This window comes from Phascolarctos cinereus, unplaced genomic scaffold, assembly GCF_003287225.1.
Source record: "Phascolarctos cinereus isolate Bilbo 61053 unplaced genomic scaffold, phaCin_HiC Scaffold_5;HRSCAF=322, whole genome shotgun sequence".
Taxonomy (NCBI): domain Eukaryota; kingdom Metazoa; phylum Chordata; class Mammalia; order Diprotodontia; family Phascolarctidae; genus Phascolarctos; species Phascolarctos cinereus.
The window spans coordinates 416,838,119-416,857,418 of NW_027555958.1; the positions used below are offsets into that span (position 1 = coordinate 416,838,119).

Sequence of the window (19,300 nt, forward strand, 5' to 3'; positions counted from 1 at the left end):
AGCTGATCCTATGGTAAAAATCTGTTTTTAATGTCCTCTCATTAATCTAATCACCCAAAAGCATTAACAAATCATAATGCCACAAGTTTTTAGCCTAAATCATCAGACCATCACTTTAAGAAATAAGGACTAAAAACAAGCCCTAATCTACTGGCATCACAACTATTTCTTTGACTCTCTAGGCTGAGTATTCTTATTTAAAGAATTACAGTAGAACCAAACAGAACACAGTATATAGATTGAGCTTTTACTATCTTAAAAAAAAAGTAACTGAGCAAATTTTTAACACAATGCACACCAATGATAACACCACAGAAAGACAACTAGTAACGAGCAACTTTATTACTGCTCATCTGAGCAAAACACCAAGTAACCCTATTCGTTTCTGTTGCACACATACCTAATGAATTCTATTTTAGAAGTTTTTAAAAAAAGAATCTATCTCAAGCAACATATGGTACAAATGTAGTCCTTCAGTCCTGAAGCTAAAGCCTGACTCAGAAAATGAGGACAAATAGGAAAGTGGTAATGGACACTAGAATACTCAAAGCCTGAATCTTCTTACCCTTTCCTTTCTTCTGCTTTATTATTCTTGAACACCAAACAAAAAAGCTCTAAATGCACCAAGAGAATCACCATGAACTTCCTTCCCCCTGCATGCAAGAAATAAGGACCCTTAGATGGACATTGTACATACCTTAAAGGTGAGGCTGAAAGTAGTGGGAGGAGCTGGACTTAGGCTGGAGCTCTGTTGTAAAGTCTCCCTCTTAGGGAGGGGAAGGGTGTTGGGCAGGGGCACCTGAAAAGGCAGGCAACATACATCACAATCTAACTAAGTCTACCATTAAAGAAAAAAGCTCAAGTGGTGCTAAGGATTTAAGTCCTTTTCTTAGGGCCTGACCATAAAAGACCAATTTGTGTAACATTACATATCTGTAAATATTTCACACATCCCTGGTCAGCTCTATGGAAGACTAAGTACTAACTGCCTTTTAATAAGAAAATCAATGGTGAAGTTAAGCCCCAAAGAGATACCCCATTCACTTCAAAAAAATCCCCCCAAAATTCATGTCCTAGCTACCTGAAATACTATAGTGGATTTTTATATGTAAGTGAACATGCCCAAAATTATGGATCACAAATAGCAAAAACTGAATTCTGGTTATGCGTTTGCAGTCAATTTTCTTATAATTACTTTCAAAAAGTAGTTTCAGTAGACAGAAACATATGCATTAAGTTGCTTCGGAGACAGAAAGAAAATGTAGTACAAGTGAAACTTACAGGATTGCCCAATGTTCCTTTACATTTTTTTTGTTGTAGTGGCAATTGAGCACACTACCAGAAATTAATTATATATTTCCCTAATATTAGAAGGGTCTAGATATAAGAAATGATATCTAATCTTTCCTTTATGTACTGAGAAATAAAAAGAGAACCAATAGGAGACATAAGGAAATGACATGTTTCTACCTTTGTCATTCCTTTTCTCCCCAAGCTTTTTTTTTTTTTTTGGTGATTTGGGCCGATGGGGATACTATAACAAAAGGTTGTGATATCACATCCCAAAATATAGGAAACAAAATATTAATGTATGGCCCACCCAGGAAGATACGGAAGTAATTTCATGAAACAAAATTCTTTCATAAAAATATCATGTGCATTCTTTCATTTCAACTGATATGAAACACTAGTGATCATTTAACATTACAAAAACCAATGCTAAAATTCTGACATTTAAAAATGTGACAATCCTTAATTCTGTGATGACTTGCTCTCTTACAAAAAGCAGTTAACACTAGCAGACCAATAAAAAAGAAACCAAGTATTAAAAACCACAAAGTTCCCACAAAAAATACTTATCCCAACATCACTTTATAATTGTTAAAAGACCTTAATAAAATCCCTGAAATCAATTTACAGCCTGTCATATTATTTCGACCTGGTTCCCATTTACAATACTCCCCCCAAAACCTCAGCTTGCCATTTTCACACAGAACTTGGAACCTACATTAACAAGTAAGCTTCATAAGCAACTATAGTTTCTGAGTTCCTTCTCCTAAATGGCAGTAATGTAGACATCATTAAAATAGGAAGCCTGAGGTTCTACCACCCATATCCTCAAAATTTCACAAACTTTATCGCATTTTTGAAGAGGAAGGTTTAACAGAAAACTTCATAAAAATAAATTCTCACAGCTTAAAACACATTTCATATTTGAATAGGGAAGGCACCAAAATTCAAACAATTTTGCTGGCCCAGCTCAAGTTACTTTACATACCTGGAGCCAATTTAAACTACAGGCAGTCCTCCATGATACCTATTTACTTGTTAATAATTTAATTTATTCACTGATCAGTTTCAAGAGCATAACACTCAACGTGGACAGTGATTCAAAGGGACAACAGGAATGGAATCTAGGAGATTCCAACAACCAATATTTAAACATCATTCTCCCTATCTCCCCACTTGTTTGTGTTGGTCAATGAAACCTTTCTTTACATTGATAAGCAAACTGAATCCCTATACATTTATTACCCTAAGACAGAGGAGGGAGAAGTTGAAAGAGGGTTTGGGTGGGGATAGGACCAAACTGGATCTTAAAGATCCACTCCAGTTCTAAAATTCATTTTCATTGATACAGTTGTTTCTGTTAATTGTTTTAAGCAAAGCATAAATGAAGTTAAACAAGATTAGAAATTTCCCCGATTTCCACATTCTAATAGTTCTTAGTCATTAAATATTTATGTGTTGAAATGAATAATTTTATCTAATATAGTCACTCATACGAACATAGTCCTTCGTACATCGTGTACAGTAAATTCATACTCACTTCATACAACTTTCATTGGAAAAGCTGTGTTAGAGTAGTAGACTGGCAATTGTGAGATACAGGCTCTAGTCCCAGCACTGCCACAAAAAGTGTTTCTAGACCAAATACTGTAGTTTCACAACTCTACATTTATTGTCAAAAGACACCCAAATTCCCTGGCATTCAAATCACTTCATAATTTTACAACCTTCCTTCTATCTACACTGGGCAAGTCAGCCTCTACAGACCTAATCTGTAAAATTTTCCTATCTGTAAAAGAAAGGAATTAAACAAGATGATCTCTGAAGTAACTCCAATTCCAAAATACTATGATTATCTTAAACGATAAAACAAATTTATGGAATTTTAATATTGCTAGCCAGAATTATGAATTATTTGACAATTTCTTTACAGTTTTATTATATTCTCCTAAGTATTAGATTATTAGTAATGTTATATTATATATAATATTAATTGTATTCTGCTAAATATTATATTATTATTATTAATAATCTAATTCAAGAATGATGGACTAAATTTAAGAAAATGAAATTTAATAGAGATTAAATGTCAGAACCTATTTAGTTCAAAAATCACCTGAAGAAAAACAGGCTGCAGGCTTGGGAAGGCATGGACAGCAAATAGCTTTTGTGCAAAGATCTGGGAGATCTAAGTGAATTATAAGCTCAGTAAGTTAATAGTGTGTCCAGAACAAGGGAGGTGATTCTGCCCTATTCAGACTGTATCTGAAGTACTGCATTTCATTTTTGCTGCCATATTTAAAGCAATGAAATTAACCTGAATACAGGAGATGAGACGAGAAGGAAGACAGGAGGGACAAGGATGCTTTAAGATTAGAAAAAAGATAATAAGATTAGACAAGAAAAAGATTAGGAAAAAAAAAATGATACTTGGTTGAAGGAAACAGAATTATTTATTTAACCCGGAAAAAGATGAAGGGCGAGAGGGATAATACTTGTCAGCCAGAGGACAAAATTAGAGCAATGGCTGGAAGTTAACAGGCAGATTTAGGCTCAAGAAAGCTGAACTATTCTAAAGGAGAAATGAATTGGGATATAAGAGTTTCTACTGAAGGTCATCAGGCAAACACTTTATGACAACTTGTCATGGCTAGGTATAACAAAGAGGGAACTGGATAAGATAAAGAAGGCATGCTTGGGTGTAGGTTGGAGCAGACGGCTTTGGAGGCCCCTCCTAATTCTGAGATCCTCTAATAATTCTTTATGAACATAGTACTCTGAAGATTTGAGCACTTTCACAGACGTTATAATTCATCAAATATTCATTCAACGTAACATATGCAAACTGGCAACCTCATTTGACTTTCACAACAGGAATATAAAATGTGAGGACTTAGCACTACTATTAAGGTCTTCCCTCCCCACCAACTAAGTTTAAATTAGTGAGATTTGTTATTACAGTAATAGATGGTACTTGGAAATTAATAAACTTTTCTCAGATAGATAATTCTGTGATCAATAACTAGTACTCATGAAAATAAGAACAGGTTCCACAAGCTCAAATGTGAGATGAAGAGCTATTTGAACGTTCAGTTTATCTGACAGAAACCCTTCATCTGGTCGTCTTTCAGGATTGTCAATGGAGACCATATTAATATCTACTACAGGGGTGAACCTGTAAAGCAGGTGTATCTTAGAACCTCTACAGAGAATGTGTTAATAGGAATATAAGAAAAAAGGAAATTTGACTATTTTGCTTTTAATTTGGTAACTCAACAAGTACTGGGAGAACAACATGATAGCAAAGTTTTTGTGAAAACCTATAATCCTAGACAAGTCAGGATTCTTTCCCCCTTCCCCTAAAAAGAGTCAACTATTGTCCACTGTGATAAGGATTGTTAAGGACAACAAAATTGGGGAATTGTGTGATATAACAGTTTCCAAAGCTGCCATACACAGAATTAACTACTTACATTAGTAACCAATGTCTCTTCCATCTTGGTATTACTATTAGCCACAGTGTTAGGCAGAGAAGAAGAAGGTGTAGTGTAGTCTGTTACGGACTCCTATGAAGGAATAAAAAATATATTCTGGGAAAAAAAACACCTCACCACATTACCATGCCTTTTCCTAAAGACATATTCTAGTTCTAGTACTAAAGTTAATTTTGGAAACATCAGGGCAAAAACAATTAGAAAAGCTTTAAAAAAATTTTACTATCAATAACCAGTAGGCAAATAAATCAAGAAACCCAAAAATCTAAAATACTCTTTCTAGTAGTAGAACAAATAATGGTACCTTTATTTTGAAAAGAATGACAACTCTGAAAAGAACTGACATGCTAAAAGACTGTCAAGTAGAATTGACAAAATTTATAGGCTGCTGATATAAATATGTATTTTTATACAATCCATTAGACATCACAATTTTAACCATAATCCCTTTCATGAGTAGAATTACATGGCTCATAAAACAGAATAACTGTAGGTCCCCATAGTGATCATCTACAAATAATCAGATATATTGATCATCTACAAATAATCAGATATATTAAGATCAAATGCCTCCACTTTCTCCCGCATTCCTCTTTATATGTTATGTACTTCTAGTAATAACATGAAACGGATTAAGAGATATCCTTTTCAGATTTTTATGCAAAAGTAAATAAAGGCTTAGGTTTAATTAAATCTTGATTGCAGATCACATAGCAATAGGAAATTTAACACATATCTCCACTATGCCTAGCATATATTAGGCGCTACATATCTGCTGAATGACTGATAGCACGTAAATCTTGAATTAAAAATGAAATTAGTTGTATTTGTGACTTCCGTGTTATTTCAGGTAAATGGTCCAACTGAATTTCTAAATACTGTATTTTGCTTACCTTTGTATTAGCACCAAATTCTGGGGCAGAAACAGATATCATTGTGCCTATTTCAGAACTCATTTCTGTAACTGTTTTGGTTTCCTTTGTGGTAACAGCATCAGGGTTTCTGACTGAAGGTGGGTTGGATTTTTCCTGTCCTTCAGGTTCTGCCTGTTGAACATCCTTCACTTTTCTATTTTTTAAAGAACGTTCTTTTCCGATGGGACCAGGTTTATGTTCTTTGTTCTCTACTGGACTCAAATCTGGAAGCTAAATTCAACATTTTTGGGACAAGTAAATATTTTGTTCAAAGGCCTTTATGAAAATGCTCCTTTTCAAATACTAACAAGCATATAATTTAAAGCCCACCCTCCATTTAACTCCAAGAAATGCTAGTTTTTTAATTCTTCCCAAAATTTGGCAATAAAATGAACTATAGAATTGGGAATTGACATTTTCACCTTCTGGGCTTTGATTGGCCCTGCCCGAGACTGCTTTTGCCGTTGTTCTTTGGGTTCAGGTAATTTGTCAGGCAGCTTTTCAGTTAGTACTGGAACAACTTCATTTTCATTGCCATTTGAAGCTGGGGCACCAAACTGAATAGTTTCAATTCCAATTTCAACACCACTTTCTTGGCCATTCTTTATTCCCTGGAAAAGGTACAAACACATTAGCTACAAACCAAAAAAAGAAACACAAGTTATCAAAGCTGCCAATCAATCAACAAGCAATTACATGCCAAGCCCTGAATATAAAATATGAAAGTGAGATAGTTTCTGTCCTCAAGGAACTTTTACTGGGAGATACATCCACATATACATGCAAAAATAATGGGAGTGGGATGACACCCTAACAACTAGGGGAATCATGAAAGGTTTTTGGAAGAGGTGGCACTTAAAAGTGAGCAAGGGAAGAATTTTCCACATCAAGGAATAATCTATGCCATGGCACAGACACAGTGAAAGCTGTGTGTGTGTGGGGGGAGGGGCAGAGAAGAGAAGTGTTTATGTGTAAGCACTGTGGAGTCAGATTGGGCAATGCTCAAAATGCCAAGTAAAGAGGTTTCTCTTTAAAGGCACTGGAAACCCACTGAAGCTTCTGGTGCAGTAGAGTGACATGGTTAGATGTGTGCTTTAGGAATAATGATCCCATGTGTTAAGAATGGACTGCAGAGGGAAGAAATGGAGATAAAAGAAGAGGCTGTTGAAATACATGAAGTGATAAGGTTTGAACTAGGGTGTGAATTGTAAAAGTGGAAAGATCTAGCAACTGATCCCCCTAGCACATTGGTGTGAATGAGAATTAAGATCAGAGAACAATTTCTGTCAACTAAAGAAGTCATATTCAACTGTTCTGGGTAAAAGTATACATTCTGATTACATAGCAGGAATGATTTAAATTATGAACCTGAACAAATAATTTCCTATTTGGGAAAACTGCCACAGATCACAATGAAAGTATATTGCAGCACCTGCCATGGCATTTTATTGTTTGAAATAATTTTTACCTCTGGTGACGATCCAAAAGATGTTAAAGGCTTATTCCATGCACTGACTGAAGGTGGCTGTGGTGGACTAATGGGTCCCACTGAAAATCAGAAGCCAGAAAGCATGAATTTTAATTTTCAACAATCAAAATCACCTTTCAATAGGTGTTTATTTTCTTAAGGTCAGCTCATTAAAAGAACTTTCATATTTCACTATTATACAATGTTGCAATAGAGAATTTAACACCTGGACAAAGATTATTATTTTAAGTTATGTCAGTCCCTAAAACCACACTCATATCAAAAGGGATGATGACACATGATAATTTAATACACTTTTTGGCTTGGGAAAAATATTTCTTTTTTCCTTTTAGCTAATGAAGAACAACATAATCCTGGACAAGGAATTAAGAACAAAAAGGTCCTTCCAAATAAGGAAACCAAAACCAAAACCATCAACATTGCTATATGGAAATAGTATTCCAGTCCTGTCCACCCACAAATAGTTAAGAATCAGAGACACACTTACATTTCTTAGAAATATCACTGAGAACAGCTGTGGGGGCTACTTTGTTCTCCCATATCTCTGCCCCTAGAGGCCCATGAGACTGTGCATGTTGGAGAGACTTTCCTGTTGCTACATAGTCTGTGCCATTAGTTGCATTTGTTGCTTGGACTTGCGGTTGGACTGATGGTAGTGCCTGGTTAGGAGTCTGTGTTGTTGTCGGTGGCTGAACCTGAACAGGGACTTGAGCCTGTGCCAGACTCTGCACTGGAGGTGGGGTTGCAGTTTGTGGTTGCTGGCCTACTGTAGCCTGTTGCTGTTTTTTAGCAAACCTTGGAGGAAGCTTAGAATTCTGATTTCTTCCTTTTTCATTTGAAGGCTTTTTGTTCCACACCTTAAAAAAATTTGAAGTTTTAATAATGTAGTTATAGGCAGCCATTCATACAACCAGCCAACAAAACATGATTCAAATTATCCATTCAAGAGACAAAGTACGCCTGTCCTTCTGAAATACATATTTAACATAGCAAATAAAGACAGTATGTTCCAAAAATTGTTCCATTTTAGGGTTAAGGAAAAAAGCTGTGATAAAAAGGGGAAAAAATGGCCTTGTCTATATAAAAAAATTCAAGTATCTTGAATATTTAAGTTGTCATTATTACAAAGCATCTTTTACTGGACTATAAAAATTTGTTGCCCCCCTTAGTATAGAGATAACTTCTGTAATCTTCCCAAGCACAACTCCAAAAAAAACCATTGGAATACTATTAGTACTCGAAACTCAACATGCTATTACTATTTCATTTACAATTTAATCTGATACATTTATTTTATGAGCTAAAAATACAAGAGCAAATCAGTCTTGATACTTGGAGAGAGTATAATTGTAATAAACTTTTATTTTCTGCATCAATATAGTCTTTTACCAAGCATTATGCACACAATTATAAGATACTTTGGGTAAAATCGTAAAATTCTTATCTCAAATTTTTAAAGTTTCAAACCTGTATAGTTTGTTCTTCCTTCTTTCTACGTTCTTCATCCTGTAAGCGTTTTTGTTGTTTTTTAGAAACCACTTCAGTGAAACCATCATCATTTAAATTTGACTGGGGGTCTTCAACCACAGTCACTTCTGGATGGTCATCAATTATTACAACACCTGTAGGTTAAAGAAGATGGTGCTTTAGATTTGTCTTATGTGTTTAAGAATTCTCCATTCAACAGATGTGTGACCCTGGACAGGTCACTTAACCCCAATTACCTCACAAAATAAAACAAAACACACAAATCAAAAACAAACAAAATATTCTTCCTTCAAAAGCAAGACCAAAGACCTAACATACTTTGATGCTCACTTCCCTACTTCCCCACAATTCCCATGGTGAAACAATCACTGGTTCATATACCATGAGGTCAAAGTTGTTTTTGGATCAGACTTGTGATTTTATTGGTATGGGCAACACCCAATGAGGAAACTCCCTCTACCACAGATTATCCTTTAAACAGTTTAACATATCTGTGAAAATTTCAAATCAAGGACATAAAAAGCAAAACATCTGCTTCGGATGGGTCATTTTAATACTTTTCAAGACTTAAGGAAAATGCAAGACATCTAACTAAGCAAAGGCATTCCAAGGGCATTTCAGGATAAATAAAGAAGGAAAAGAAACAAAAGAAAAATGAAAAAGACCTCTCTACCCCAGTGACACACCCATACTATCACACCTAGATCATAACAACTCAAAATGTGCAAGATAGGATTACTGAGAACAAAGATGGAACAATCAGCTAGATCAGACCGTGTGTCTACAGAAAGGCCTCAGACACTTACTAGCTGTGTGATCCTGGGCAAGTCACTTAACCCTGTCGGTCTCAGTTCCTGATCTGTAAAATGAGCTGGAGAAGGCCAAGAAAAACCCAAATAGGGTCATGAAGATTTGAACATGACTGAACAACAATAAATACAGGAAGGAGTTATGCTAGAAGTAACAATGTGATGGTGTTGAGGTACTGATAAAGTAAGGAACGAATCACCTTTCCTGACACTGAACCACACACATTTTTACTCTTTCACGACTGCTAGACACATGTAAGAGAACAGAAGATCTCACTGCATATGTTGAAAAAGCATTTAATTTAGTAGAATGATGCTTCTACAAGCTGCACTATGGGCTTCCTCTATCATACCTTAAAAACCTCTTCATCCTAGAGTCTTACTCCAGCCCTGAAAAACCACAAATTAAAATATCCTCCCTTTTCTAGCCTTTCCTTATGATTGGAAGGCTCCTACTCTCAGAACTTTTGTTTAACTAGACCCCTACTTCTTTAACTTCTTCTCTGTGTAGTCATATGCCATTAGAATGTAAACTCCTGAGGAAGGGAACAAGCATTTATTAAGTGCCAACTATGTGTGCCAGGCACTGTGCTAAACATTTCATAATTATTATCTCTTTTGGTCCTCACAATAACCCTGGGAGGTAGGTGCTATTATCAGTCCTATTTTACAGATAAGGAAATTGAGGAAGACAGGGGCTAAGTGACCTGCCCAATGTCACAGAATCAGTTAAATGTCCAGGCTGGATTTTAATCTAGATCTTCTTGACTCTAGGCCTAGTATTCAATCTACCAGGCAACAGAGCTGCCTCAAGAGCAGTAAACACCATTCTTCTTCCTTGTATTTGCACAGTGCCCAGTAAATAGTAAGTGCTTAACAAATGTCTGTTGACTGAACAAAATCCCATTAATTTAATTTTTAATTAAAACTTAAATTCTGCTGGTAGCAAGGTATCATTTGATTCATATGGAGGTCAAGTAGTGAAGTTCCCACCTGACTTGTAACCATAAGTTTCCTCCTACTTGTAGAAGGCAATAAAAACTACCATACCATCAAATCTAAGTGTGATGGGTACTTATTGTTATTGTCTTGGTCTTTTCTATGGATGTATAATTTTTTTAAAGTTGCAGACATACTTGCATAGTTGTTGAGGTCAAACTGGGACAGGGCATCCACTTTCTCTTTGGGTTTCTTAGGACCTGGTTTAGGTTCTTCTCTTTTTTTCCCACTGGCATCTTTGGAATTCTTTTGCCCAGTGCCATTTGGACCTCCATCCTGATGATGCACTGAGCTGCCATTGGCAGGATCAACACCAGCCATGCCTATAGACTGGTCTTCAAATGGACTGCAAAAAAAACATTTTATATAAATACATCTGTATTTCCATTAAGCTAAAAATAAATTATAAGCTATCCCATATAAAAGAGAATATTAGTATTTGAAATTTTTAAATTTATATGTAAAGAATATTTAACTGGGAATCAAAAAAATCTGTTAGTCTTAGTCATTACAAACTAGCACTCTGAAAATCTACAACCTTTTAAAGTGTCCATAGTTCCTTCACTTGTAAAATTTAAGGTTTGTAACTAAGGTTGCAGTTTTAATTTCCTTAGGTTAAAAAACTGGACATAGGGTAGAATACCTGAGATCTGTGATTTGATTGATACAGGGAGCTACCAAATGGCAAATTTCCTCCAGTAATTCAGCTCTCAGCAACTGTCTTAAAAAAATTGCCTGTCCAAACTCACACTGTCCAGCCAGGATGCGTCAGAAACACTACTTGGATTCCAAGGTCAGCTTTCTAGGCAAGTGGCATGGTTAGTGAATAAGAGTACTACGCCCAGGAATCAGAAAGATCTGGATTCAAATTCTATCTCAGACACTTACTAGTTGTGTGACACTGGGCAATCCATTTTAATATCTGTGTTTCAGTTTCCTCATCTGTGACATGATGAGGTGGTACCTGGTGATCTCTTGTAGTTTTAAGTCTATAATCTATAATGCTGCTACTTAGGTGACCACTACTATGGTTATTTTAGGCAAATCTGCTTTTAAAATGTTGCTCCAAGCCAAATAAATATTATTTCTGCTTCTAAAACAACTAGTCCTTAGAAATGCTGTGGAAGTGCCTTTTCTTTTTTGGTATTCTATATAAAACAGAAAAACTATGTGTCCCCTAATTTATTCCTTAGTATCAGAATTTATTTAAAAACCCCTATAAGAGAGTACAGTGTGGTGGGAAAAGTGATGGACTCATGAGTTCTGAGTCCCAATCTTTCTATGCCTCGTTTTTCTTTTTTATAAAATGGATTTGTTAGGGTCACAGATTTGAACCCTATAATTTTCTATTGAGGAAACTGATAAGGCCTGAAAGCATGAAACGACCTGCTCACTTGAATCCAAGTGTCTCATCTCTTAAGCCCTTTATTTTTTCTACTGTACCATGCTGTGTTGAAAGGATAATCCCTAGAAGTACCTATTCAAGGTACTTATACACAGACACAGACACACACACAAAATATAAGGTACTCTACAAACTTTAATGCAATACATAATTATTACTACAACTGCTTGCATACCATTTCTTTAACCCGGAAACAAACCTTAATGTGTTTCTGAAAATATGGCAGGTAAAATTGAGTACACTGAATCACTGGCCCTGGAATGCCTGATCCACCATTTTGAGAAGGCAAACCATTTGGAACTGAGGATGTGAGAGGCAGGGGTAATATACTGAAAGCATTCCTTCTACCCAGAAAAACTGTGAACTGTTTGTCCCCTAAATTCAACTCACAGATCCTTTTAGCATTAATACATACAAGCCTTTAAAATTAAGACCACCCAGAGAGAACCTCTTGCCATTTTGTTCATGATTTTTTTCCAATTTGCTTGCAGGTTAAGAAAGAAAAATGTGAACGTGTGGAAATATATTTTATAAAGCTCAATAAGATAGATTAAAGTAAAATAATCTTATTTATAGTCCTGAATAATATACACTCAAGCACAATACAAATAATGTAGTCTGAGAACTACAATTCAAATTAGCCTACGGGCTTTGTGTCTCAAAAAATTAGCCTGGACAAAACAAAGCAGGCTATAGACAAGTAAATATGGTAATAAACTGCACTGGATCACGATGTTAATGTTTATTAATGTCATTAAATGTATTGCTGCCAATAAAAATTTCCAAATTCAGATTTTTTTTGAAGCTCGAAATGACCATATGGATTAAACACCTAATGTCACTGAAATTTTTAATTATCTTTTACATAAAACCCAAAATTTCGCACCACTAAAGAGTTAAAGGTTGTAGGTATAGCAATTCTAAACCTATCTATGCGCTAATCACTGTTCTTGATAGTTTTATTATAATTAATTTTCTCAAGGTCAATATTTGAACAGGAATAACACACTATAGATGTAAAAGACTCTACTATTACACACAGCTACAAAGGCCAGGAACTGCTTTTTTTTTTAAACCACTTTACTAGCATACACAGTCATTAAAGACTGGTTGGTTAATTGAATGACAATCACTTTTACATATACCATTCCCTGACTACTTGAGGTCTCACTGATCTCCTTTTCCTCTGAACTTCCACAGCAATGAAATTAGATATTAACAAATTTAGGTTATTCACTACATTTTCATTAGTTAACCTGATACCTTTCTCCCTTGAGAGTAGGGATCATATTTTACATCATTTTTGCAACTTCCAAAGCAACCAACATTAAGTATGACAAGCATAATTCATAAATTTATGAATAATTCCTTCATCATTCCCTCCTGGCCCCTTACAAAGGAAAATCAACTCACTCTTTCTTATACTCACCCTCTTTTCCCACTTTTTGATGAAGGACCACTTCTTCTTTCATTCCTAGGACCAGAGAAATTCCTTCCTGATTTAGGTGGGCCACCGTTGCCTCGCCTATTCTGGCGATCTATTCCAGGTCGCTGACTGGAAAAGCTTCTTTTTGCTATTTCCCTTTTTGGAGGCAATACATTCTCTCCTGCCTTTGCAGCTGCCTGTGCACTCAAATCAGCTGTTTTCTTTTCATCACGCTCCCGTCTCTCATTGAAATCACTACTTTCAGAAGCTGTTTCCCATTCTTCATTTGCTTGATCTGAAGAGTTCTGATTGGATAAATCTGGTGTCTTATTCCCAGAAATATCCCCAGTAGCACTAACTGGTTCCTGAACCACATTATTAATTGTGCCACTTGTGACAGAAGTAGCTACCACATCATTGATTTTTGAAGCAGCTTCTCTCTCCTTTAGCCGTCTAAATCGAGGAGGCTTATCCTGCCTTGGTGGTCGTGCAGGTCGTTGCCTTCGAGGCCTCTCTCTGGTTGGATCAAACTTCCCCCGTTCAAATTTTGGGGGTCTTTTATCTGCTGGTATAGGTATAAACTGCTCATGCTTTCTTGGTGGCTCTCCATCATCTGGTTTGGGGGCTTCTGCTTGCCTTGGATTCCACTGATTGTCACGATATGTCGGCCTTCTTAATGTGGAAGGACGTGGTGGACGGCCTCCAGGATCCCTTCCACCACGTCTGAACATTCCCCCCCTGCCTCTTCTAGTAGGTTCTCCTTTAGGAAGGAAGCCAGGTTTGGTCTTATTCTCATCATCCCTTATGTACAGTTTTTCCAGTGGTCTGTTGTTATCTACTCGGACATTATTTTCAGGTTTGAAAGAAAGCAGAGGCTTCAGAGGTTTTTTGTTTTCAGGGCGTTCCTCCCTTTTAGGATGCTTGCCTTTGCTTAAACTATCTTTGTCTGAGGGAAGAGTGTCACTGGCACTTTCATGAACTTCACTATCTGAGTCAGTTTCTGAACCCCGCTGCCTTCTGCGTTTGGGCACTATTTCAAAATCAGAGCTTTCACTTCGAGTTTCACTTTCTTCTCGCTGCCTCAGAGATCCAGAAGGTGCGTGCTCTATTCTTGGCTTTGTCTCTCTGTAGTGAGGATAATCTCTACTGTGTCCCCGGCCCCCTCGACCACGTCCACCATAAGAACCTCTGTAGCTTCGTCCCCTGGAGTAATATTCCCCACGTCCTCGACCTCTATAGCCTTGATCTGGGAACCAATCTCTATCTCTAGCCTCCTTCCAGTAAGTTCGAGGAGGTAATGTTGGTTCTTTTTTAATTGGCCTTGAATCTATTCGTGGTCTTTCGACTCCCTGTTCTTTGCCAATAACTCTTTCAGGTTGTTTTTCTTCCTTGGTTAGATGAAGAGGAGCAGTCTGCTGATTTGACGTTTTAATGGCAGGTTCTATGTGAACATTAACTACAGTTTCTGATGGCTTCACAGTATCTTGGGACAGCTTTTTAGCCAAAGATGAAGTCTCAGCAGGAGGCTTCTCTGGCTCTGGTTGGGGAGGTGGTGGAAGTGGTTGTGGTTGAACCTGAGCTGTAGGGGGTGGAGGAGGATCTTTCTTTTCAGGCTTTTCAGGTTTTACAACTTTCTCTGTTGGTTTTTCTACCTTTTCACCCTCTTTCTCCTTTCTCTGTTCCCGCTCTTCTTTCATATCTCGAAGTACTGGTTTTTTAATAGGTCCTGATCTTCTCACAGGCCTGTCACCACCTTCATCCCTTCTACTAGACCCAGGCCTTGGACCCCATCGTGTTTCTGACTTAGATTTGTACAACTTTTCAAGTTTTGGTCCTTCAGAAGGCCTTATAAAACCTTCCTTTTTTGGCTTCTCTTCAAGCCGTTCTGAGGGTTCCTTAGTATCTGTACACCTGTTAGTTATTTTAGGAATGTTTGCAGGTGCCTCATTCCTTGGCTCCTCTGGTTTTTGAGAATGACTGGATCCGTGGGACACACTGCGTTTCCTGACAGACTGACTTTCTCCAACTGGACTCTGGTCATCCTGAGAGGTGGGAACAACATTCTGATTAGCTAGTTCAAAACAAGTTGCTTGACTACTTGTGTCAGTGACAGGAGGTCTTGTATCTTCCAAAGACTTGTTTGGCAATTTCTGTACCTCTGCCTCACCAGTATCTCTGAAAAATTCTGCCTTGGGATGAGTGTCCAACTGACTGTGTTCAACTGGGTAGGAAGCAGCCATTAATTCTTGTTCCAATGGGGCTTCAGGCCTATGTTAAAAAGAAGTAAAAATTATTGAGAAAGTATTCCTTAAATAGGTTGTCTCTTCATTACCACTGAATTACAAAAAATAATGACATCATCAAAAGACAAGATTCCCAATCCTCGTTATAGAAATATAAATTACAAGCAGCTAGTTGTAAATTATTTTAAAACTTCAGAAATTAGCATTTTGAATGGAAGAATTCTAAAACGGGTATTTTCCTTCATAATTTTGGCATCTCATAAAGAAATGAAGATGCATCATTACTTGCTACCAGAGGAAAACTATGTGAACTCTTCTTGACTGCACATCTGAAAAGTGACAAAGAAATGAAACATGACAGTTTTCATTTCATTCAACTCCCTGACAACCATTTAAGATGAATAAAAACCAGGTGTTATTTCAAAATTCACTTCAGGGAGAACAACAAAATCAAGTCAGAGACTAGAAAGGCTGCTGTGAATTAGGTGTGATTTGAAGTACATTTCAAGACTATACCAACATGGAAGCCAAGATGGTGGAGTAAGAAATAAGCTGCTCTCACCCTCTTTTATTGACCTCTGAAAGTCCAGAAAATACCACCCCCAGGAAAAACCCTGGAACAGCTAAACCAGCAGAAAGACAGGGTGCAGCAGTCTTGTAACCCAGGAAGCTTGGGGGAATTAATGGGAAAGGCCCCTCTCACTCTAAGGGAGGGGGAGCAGTACAGAACAGGAGGCATCCCAGCAAGCCAGTGGAAAGCCCCACCTCAGCATACCAGGGGGAGATACTGAACCCCAGGGGGGTATACTAAGCAAGCACCAACACAAGGACCCCCCTAGTGCCTCAGTATGGCCAGGGGAATCTGCTCGGAAAACCACCACATGCGAAGGCATTCTCTGGCAGCCAAGTTGCCCAGGGCCTCAGCAAAAGTCCGGGAAGCACAATTCCAAGAGATAGAGCTCCAGGCTGAGAGACATTTTCCAGCAACGAAACAGCTCTGTGCAAGGCCTGGGTAAGCAGACTTCTCACCCCTAGAGCTCCAGTGTTGCTGAATCCAGCCCAACACCAAGTAAGCTGCCAGAATCCTACAGCCTCCAACTGCCAGCACCTGAGGCCCCAGCACACAAAGCCAGTGACCAGATCCAGGGCTCCCAGCACAAGAAGCTTGGGTCAATGCCCTCTGCTCCCAGTCAGGAAATAAGCAAACAGAAACGGACAATGACTGCAGATTTTTATTATGGAGACAGGGAAGATCAAGGCATAAATTCAGAAGAGGACAACACTGCCAACACATCCACATTTGAAACCTCAAAGGGGAACATGAACTGGTCTCCAGCCTAAAAAGCCTTCTTGGAAAAGCTCAAGAAGGATTTTAAAAGTCAAATAAGAGAGGTAGAAAAAAAACTGGGAAAAGAAATGAGTGCAAGAGTAAATAGCTTGGAAAAGGAAGGACAAAAATTAACTGTAGAAAACAGGTCCTTAAAAAGCAGAATTGGCCAACTGGAAAAGGAGGCACAAAAACTCACTGAGGAGAACACCTTAAAAAGTAAAATGGGCCAAATGGAAAAGGAGGTACAAAATCTAATAGCAGGAAACAATTCATTAAAAATTAGAATTGCACAAGTGGAAGCTAAAGACTATGAGAGAGTGAGAATCAGTCACACAGAAACAAAAGAATGAAAAAGAAAATAGAAGAAAACATAAAATACCTCATTGGTAAAACAACGAACCTAGAAAACAGATCCAGGAGAGAAAATTTAAAAATTATTGTTCTACCTGAAAACCATGATGGAAAACCAAACCAAACCAAACCAACACACAAACAAACAAACAAAAAAGAGAGAGAGCTAGCGAGCGCCTGGACAGCATCTTTTACGAAATCAACAAGGAAAGAAAGCAGCCCTGAGATCCTAGAACCAGAGGGTAAAAGTCATCAAAAGAATTCACCAATTACCTCCTGAAAGAGATCTCAAATTGAAAGACAAGGAATATTGTAGCCAAATTCCAAAATTACCAGGTCAAAGAGAAAATACTACAAGCAACCAAAAAGAAACAATTTAAAAATCATGCAACCAGTCGGGATTATGCAGGACCTTGCAGCTTCTACTTTAAAAGATCACAGGGTATGGGAAAATGATATTCCCTAAGGAAAAGGAGCTTGAATTACAACCAAGGATCAACTACCCAGCAAAACTGATATAATCTTTCAGGAAAGGAGACAGACATTTAATGAAATACAGGACTTCCAAACCTTCCTGATGAAAATACCAGAGCTCACCAGAAAATCTGATCTTCAAATACAAGACTCAAGAGAGGCATAAAAAGGTAAACAGGAAAGGAAAAAAACCCTGTATCAGTAAGGGCAAACTGTTTACATCCCTACAAGGGAAGATGACACTTGTAATTCTATAGAACTGTACTGTTATTACACATAAAAGGGAGTATAATAGAGACAGAAGGAGTGGGTATATAAGTTGACTTTGATGTAATGATAAAAAAACTAAGTGGGTTAAGTTGATCTAATTAAATGGATTAAATGGATCTAATTAAGGGATTGTACTGTGAGAAAATGCAAGGAAGAGGCAGACAAGGGTAAATTTCATTATGTGAAAAGGCACAAAACCCTATTACAGTAGAGGGAAATAAGCATTGTTTGATTCTTACTCTCATCACATTTGGTTCAAAGAGGGAATAGCAATCAGTTAGGTATAGAAATCTAACTTACCCTATAAGAAGTAGGAGGGAAAAGGGGAAAGAAATGGGAGTGGGGGACAGAAGGGAGGGAAGAAGGAATAAGGGTAAAGGGGAAGAAAAGGGAGGGGGCTAAGAGAACGGAGTGGGCACTGAGGAAGGTAGTGGTCAAAAGCAAAACACTAGTGAGGAGGGAAAGGGAGAAAAGGAGAAAGAAAAGCATAAGGGGGGGATAGGATGGAGACACAGACACAGATAGTAATCATAACTGTGAATGTGAATGGGATGGACTCTCCCATAAAACGGACTCTAGCTTCTGGGACAAGAACTTACTATTTAACAAAAACTGCTTGGAAAACTGGAAAACAGTATGGCAGAAACTAGGCACAGACCAACATCTTACACCCAATACCAAGATAGAAATCAAAATGGGTACAGGATTTAGATACAAAGATGGATACTATCAGCAAACTAGCAGAGCAAGGAATAGTTTACCTATCAGAATCTATGGCCAAACATGAGACAGAGAACATTATGAAATACTTTGATTATATTAAATTGAAAAGCTTTTGTACAGACAAAGCCAATGCAACCAAGACGAGAAGGGAAGCAAAAAGCTGGGAAACAATTTTTACAACCACTGTCTGTGACAAAGGCCTCATTTCTAAAATATATAGAGTACTGAGTCAAATTTATAAGAACACAAGTCATTCCCCAATTGACAAGTGGTCAAAGGATATGAACAGGCAGTTTTCAGATGAAGAAATTAAAGCCATCTATAGTCATCTGAAAAAATGGTATAAATCACTACTGATTAGAGAAATGCAAATCAAAATGACTCTGAGATACGTCACATCTATCAGACTGGCTAATACAATGAAACAGGACAATAATAAATGTAGAAGATGTGGGAAAATTGGAACACTAATGCATTGTTGGTGGAGTTGTGAACTGATCTAACCATTCTGGAGAACAATTTGGAACTATGCCCAAAGGGCCAGCAATACCACTTCTAGGTCAGTATCCCAAAAAGATCATAAAAATGGGAAAAG

At 37.4% G+C, this 19,300-nt stretch overlaps 1 protein-coding gene across 1 annotated transcript in view; it reads right to left on the reverse strand.

Annotated features, from left to right (window-relative positions):
- PRRC2C (proline rich coiled-coil 2C) overlaps positions 1-19,300 on the reverse strand; it is a 90,317-nt gene that overhangs the window by 19,461 nt on the left and 51,556 nt on the right. The window contains 9 exon segments of the mRNA XM_078156499.1: positions 698-799; positions 4,764-4,856; positions 5,678-5,929; positions 6,121-6,309; positions 7,167-7,246; positions 7,675-8,044; positions 8,655-8,809; positions 10,621-10,829; positions 13,318-15,582. Coding sequence (XP_078012625.1) covers positions 698-799; positions 4,764-4,856; positions 5,678-5,929; positions 6,121-6,309; positions 7,167-7,246; positions 7,675-8,044; positions 8,655-8,809; positions 10,621-10,829; positions 13,318-15,582 — 3,715 coding nt within the window.